We start from the raw sequence: 5,832 nt of genomic DNA, 5'->3' as shown, positions 1-5,832 counted from the left end.
CCCCACTATCAAAATTTTCTAGATCCTTCACTGTCAGTGATTGAATGACAATCGTGAAATAAAGGTTTACAAGCAGGTAACAGTTGCGTTCTCTGTGAAAAAGTATGTTGATGAGGTACTGCGTGGTGTGGTGCCAATACAAGCTTGTCATTTATTATTGAGGAGACCTTTGCAGTTCGATCGTCGAGCAATCAATGATGGTTACACTAGGTTCTCTTTTGATTTTAATGGTTGCAAGCATAATTCTGAAAATCGAACCGAATCGACCGGTTCAACCAAAAACTGATCATCCGACCGGTTCGGTTGAGCCTAAAAATTTCTTGGCAAAAACCGGTCTGTAAATCAGCCAAACCGACGGTTAATCGGTGAACTGCCGAAACCGGCCGGGTTTTTTTAAAATTACCGGTTTGGTGATAGCCTTCCAAAAAGGCACTATTTTGGGTTTTAAAGAAAAAAAAAACTAAAAAAGCCCAATGGGCAATGCCAAATACGCAGCCATCCCGCCCTTTTCTTTCTCTCTGAATAATGAAGAACCTTAATCTCCATCCTACCCCTCTCTTTCTCTGTTCTTTCTGAATTCTGAACTTACTATAAAGAAGAGACTATTAAGGAACCCTAATCCCCAAACCTCAGCCCGCAGCCACCAATCCATCCCTCTTCAAGGTCATCGCTAAAATTTTCTCCTCCAGGATAGACCGTGGGTGCCGCGTAAAGTGTGGAAGCTCTGTTCGGCGGTCCATCCCTCTTCTCATTGTTCCACCTCTCATCGCCGTCGCAGAAAGGTGTCCTTTCGTCTCTTCTCCTCTCATCGTTCTTCGGTTGTCGTCTCTTCGATCTCTCTCTCTCTCTCTGTGTGTCTTTGTCCGAACTTGACGTCCCTTTTTGAGTTCTCTCTCTCGATCTCTGTCTGAGCTCGTCTCTGTCCGAGCTCCTCCTTGCCGGCTGTTCCCATTCCTCCATCGCCGTCAGTTCCCTTCCTTTAAACGGAATTTTGGTTATATGGTATAGTGATGTACTACATTGTTTATACTGGAATCTCTGATTCTGAGTTGTTTATGCAATGATTTTGATTCTGGGTTGTTTATGGTGATTTTTTCTGATTTTGGGTTGTTGATTCTGTTTGCTGGGTTTTTGATTCTGAATTGTTGATGGTGCTATGGTGCATGCTTCATTGCATTGTGCTTGACTGCTGGAATTTTCTAGTTTTGAGATGTTTAGGCTTCATTGCTATGTTTATATTTATATTTAGTTGTTGATTATTTGTGAAATTTGAATCATACTTCAAAAAAATTATAAAATTTTAAAATTTATCTGCTTAAAAATTATTAAATTTAAATCTTTAAAATTATATTAATTTTTTAATAATTTTTTCATATATTTAATTATTCCGGTTGAACTTCTAAACCATTAAACCAGTCACTTCATCGGTTTATTGACCGGTTCGATTCTCGCAACCTTGGTTGTAAGATCACTCTTGCTCTATTATTACCTAAAGAGGTTTACCTTGATCAATCGAAACTTCAACAGAATACTAAAGAAAAAATGGGATGCGAGGTAAAAGAAAAATCTAAGTAAAAAGAGGTCATGTGAAAAAAGAATTTACCAAAAGGCCCAAAAGTGAGTGGAAAAAAAGAAGAGTGCATGTCATGAGAACAATGTGCATACAGAGAGAGGTTTAAAGAGTGTTTTAGTAGGTAAGAGAGCTATGATTTTAGTTCGATTTCCAGCCACTTTATTATCTGACACTAAATTTAACCTAAAATAGGCAAATAGTTTTGTTTATTTGTTGCAGAAATTTACAGATGTCTTTCCTACTAACGCGCCAAGTGCACTATGAGGGATTGAATACCAAATTAATTTTATTCCTGGAGCTAGTATTTCTAATAGACCAGTCTATAGTAGTGACTCTGACGAGACAAAGAAGCTTCAAAGGCAAATGGAGGAATTACAAGCCAAAGATCACATCCGGAAAAGTATGAGCATTTCTCAAGAAGGATGGTATTTGGAGGATGTGTATGGATTGTCATACAGTCAATAAGATTATGGTAAAGTATTGTTATCCTATTCTTAGTTTAGATGACTGATACGGATTTTACAATCCAAATTACTGGCAAGTGTATTGGGTCGTATCAAGTAATAAATTCACAGTGAGTGAGTATTGATCCTACGAGAATTAATGGACAAAGCAAGTAACGGTTAACCAATTATTCTAGTTAAACAAGTGAAATTAAGAGTTTTGAATATCAAATAGTATAAAAGAAAATGAATTAAAGAATGCAAACAATAAACGGGTGAAAAAATAAATAACATAATAAGCAAATTTTATAATTTTTTTTATAAAAGTTGCATTTTCTTATAATATATGCTGTCAATAAATAAATAAAATTAAAGGAACCAAGTAATAATACACCGAATGAAATAATTACATTATTCTATAACTTTCTATTGGCAGAAGTGCTATATACAATCTACCATAATTGTAGCTAGTTACATTTACATTCTTAATACAATAATCCTATGTATGCTTATAGGAAAAAATTTAATTTGGTTTTGAGGATGAATGTGATTTGAAATATGCCAAAGCACCAACAAAAGGTGCATTTATATAGGTTGTAGGTTCTGAGTGCACAAAATCGGATCGAGAATCAGCATATTGATCATTGATATCAGGTCCCCCAACTAGAGCTCCAAGAAGGACATTGGGATTAGGGTTCTGGCTTTGAAAATAAGAGGATCCTCCTTTGCAATCGATGTGGCCACGCTGCATATCTATGGAAGGTAATGAAGATGCACGGTGATGTATTCTTTTTGGATACTTTTCTCCGTACCCTACCATGTATGACATCTTCAATGGGTTGCTTCCTAATATGTAATCCACCTATATATGCATTTCCACCATCACTTCAACTTATTACCAATATCTTTTTTTTTTTTTTTTTCCCATTGTTAGGGTTGTTTAGTTAGTAAAAAATTGAATTCTTACAAATTCCTATAATGATTATTGCTTTTTGATATATTAATCAAATTTATCTAGAAAAAATGCAAAATAAAGAAAAAGAAATAGAATGAGTAGTATCAACTATGTTAAGTGAATATTAAAATCAGCTATTAAACTTAATTATTAATATAAAATACACATTAAAAATGAATTAAATTATATATTTTATACATAAATATATAATAATTAATTTTGATGTGCAAATAATATTTTTAGAGTAGTATATACACTCTCTCTTCTCTTTGTGCTATTAATACTTGTACGTTTTACATGTTTCTTAAATTTTAAAATATTTATCACATTTCTAGTATTTAGGTAATAAACATTAAGTATTTAGGTAATTCTTTTGATAAACATTACTTCTAATAATAATATACATTTTAAAAATTAAGTAAATATATCATTAATTTTATTAATTGAAATCTATCTTTTTATGTAAAAATAATTTTGTGATACTTTTTTACTATTATTTAAATATTTACTTTTATGTTTTTAATCTGCATAATTTTTTTTTAATACAGTTATTGTAAAGCAAATGAAGAAAAAAGAATGAAATAAGTTCAAAAACTAATAGAATTTATTTTTTTTATTATTATTTTAATTATTAATTTAATTTTTTTAATCTAGCAATTTAAATAATATTTTTTATTTTATATTTTTAAACATTACTAATTAATAAAAATAAATAAATTCTTCTGACCTTTTATCATTTTTCATAAAAAATAGCTAATAATTAATAGTGAAAGGCTATTTGTTTTAACTAATATTAATTTAATATGAAAAATTTATGCCATTAATTAAGTATACCTGGCTTCTGGCAAATTGTATAAGTCGCGTTGGGGATATTGTAGAAGCTTTACCCCCACAGTCAACTTGTCTGTTAACTTTGTTCAAATAATCAGCATAAACCAGGAAAAGAAATGAAAATGCCGTTGCATGCTGCAAGTTACTCCCTCCTTGTTTGAACATAAGTCCTCCTACTCTCAAAAACACCATATATTAATTAACTTAATTAACCCACAATATATATTACTTGGTTTATTAATTAATTTGATTACCTGGAGAGTATGAAACTGATAGGGAAGGTGATTCAGGTAGCACAGAACAGATAAACTTGTCCGCATTAGAGTTACTACTATTATTAATCATAAGCTGTGGTTAATAATAAACAAAAACATATTAATTAAATAATATTTAGAATAATTAAAGGAAGATTAAGACTTAGTTAATTATTATATACTGCAGTACCGTAGAAAGAAGCACATTGATGCCAGCATCCTTGGAGTCCCATCCAAATTCAGCGAAGGTTTTGAGATTGTGAATGTTTTCGTCAATGTATTTCCGGTAATAAGAGTTTTTAGTAGCCTTAAACAACCATGCTGCTCCCCACACCAATTCATCCTGTATAGATTTCAAATATTATAATGAATATAAATGAAGCTGGAATAATATACGGAAAAAGTCTAGGGTCAGCAACTTTATTAAATTATGATCAGCATGTAACTAGCAAAAGAAAAGTGAGTAATTTCACGTCATTAGATAAAATCTCACACCATTAAAAACATTATTAATGGCTACTTCATAGCTACAAATCACAAAAATTGCTGCCCCTAACACTCCTCTAATATACTCTCATAATATGGATGTAAAATTACACACCTGGTAGCCACTATAATCACAATAGAATGGGCATACCCAGTGTCCAAGGCCGTCATTGTAAGATCCTCTATACTTATCTGCAAACTCAAACACCTAAATTGCAAATTAATTAGACAAAGAATAACAAAAAATCAGCTATATATACAGTATATTGGAATAATTGATGTTCAAATACCATTCTAGCTCTTCGGAGAAGCCTAGCAGAATAAGCAAGTTGATATCGTTTAAAGACAATGGAAGAGGCTGCAAGCGCAGCTGCAATCTCCGCGGAAACCTCAGAACCAGGGTACTCCTTGCTAACCGCATAGAAGGTTCTAGAAGTGTCCATGTCTTCAGGCCTCTGCCAACAATTGTGGTCACTGTACGGATCACCAACCTGTACAACCACATAGCCAGGGACGCTAGTTGCTTTCATCAAGTACTCCGCGCCCCAACGAATAGCCTCTAAAGCGTGCTTTCGTTCTGCTCCCATGGAACTCCCGAACTGTATCACACTCCATGCTAGCATGCTTGTTGAGAATGCCATTGGAAAGTTGAACTTCACGTTGTCGCCGGCGTCGTAGTAACCGCCAACCAAGTCAACTTTGCGGTACAAGTGGGACACGCCTTCCTGAAATTGATCGCCGTCGTGGACGGCGGAATCCTTCCTCCAAGTAACCCTCTGTGTTGGTGGCAACTTCCCTGACCTCTGAGCTTCAAAGAACAATATACTCTTCGATAATGCATCTCCATAATCGTGACCCCTGCTTCTCTCTGTCACCGTTAATAACATTAATGCACCAACCACTATCATAATCAAATCCATTATTCTCAGATCTCCCAGTTTCAACTTTAATTTCTGCTATTACTTTTATTCTTCGAACATATATATAACGAAAAGGTATAAGAAATTTAATTGTTATGGTTGTCTTAAGAAGCTAAGCAAGGATTATTTATACGCAAGAGAAAGAAGTTACATACATAAAAACGCGCGCATGCGTATCAAGTTAGTGAACTAGTAATGTTTGTTCCAAATAAAGCATTAATACGGATACTAATCATTATATTATCAAACACACTCATATGGCGGATTCTACTACTAGTACATATATTTCTTTTTTTTTAATCTTTTTTTTAAGTATTTTTTATTTAATTATTTAATAATTAAAATAATATTAGTTGTCAATAATTCTTCT

General features: G+C 33.2%; 1 protein-coding gene across 1 annotated transcript; it reads right to left on the bottom strand.

Annotated features, from left to right (window-relative positions):
* Nucleotides 1-2,402: 2,402 nt before the first annotated feature.
* Nucleotides 2,403-5,514, bottom strand: LOC112789467 (endoglucanase 8). Its single transcript, XM_025831377.3, has 6 exons — nucleotides 4,833-5,514; nucleotides 4,658-4,750; nucleotides 4,247-4,399; nucleotides 4,057-4,150; nucleotides 3,806-3,975; nucleotides 2,403-2,878 (listed from the first exon to the last, which is right to left on the bottom strand). The coding sequence occupies exons 1-6, from the start codon at nucleotides 5,460-5,462 to the stop codon at nucleotides 2,540-2,542; spliced, it is 1,479 nt and encodes a 492-aa protein (XP_025687162.1). The 5' UTR covers nucleotides 5,463-5,514; the 3' UTR covers nucleotides 2,403-2,539.
* Between the last annotated feature and the right edge of the window lie 318 nt (nucleotides 5,515-5,832).

The sequence above is a fragment of the Arachis hypogaea genome, chromosome 3 (genome assembly GCF_003086295.3).
Source record: "Arachis hypogaea cultivar Tifrunner chromosome 3, arahy.Tifrunner.gnm2.J5K5, whole genome shotgun sequence".
Taxonomy (NCBI): Eukaryota; Viridiplantae; Streptophyta; class Magnoliopsida; order Fabales; family Fabaceae; genus Arachis; species Arachis hypogaea.
Note: the sequence above shows the minus strand (reverse complement) of the source record. Positions and strands in the feature narration are given on the sequence as shown.

Coding starts and splice junctions, on each gene's coding strand:
- LOC112789467 (XM_025831377.3), bottom strand. CDS start 5,462: ATGGATTTGATTATGATAGTGGTTGGTGCATTAATGTTATTAACGGTG. Junction 4,151..4,246: donor TCAATGTGCTTCTTTCTACG/GTACTGCAGTAT, acceptor TATTAACCACAG/CTTATGATTAATAATAGTAG. Junction 2,879..3,805: donor TACAATTTGCCAGAAGCCAG/GTATACTTAATT, acceptor ATGCATATATAG/GTGGATTACATATTAGGAAG.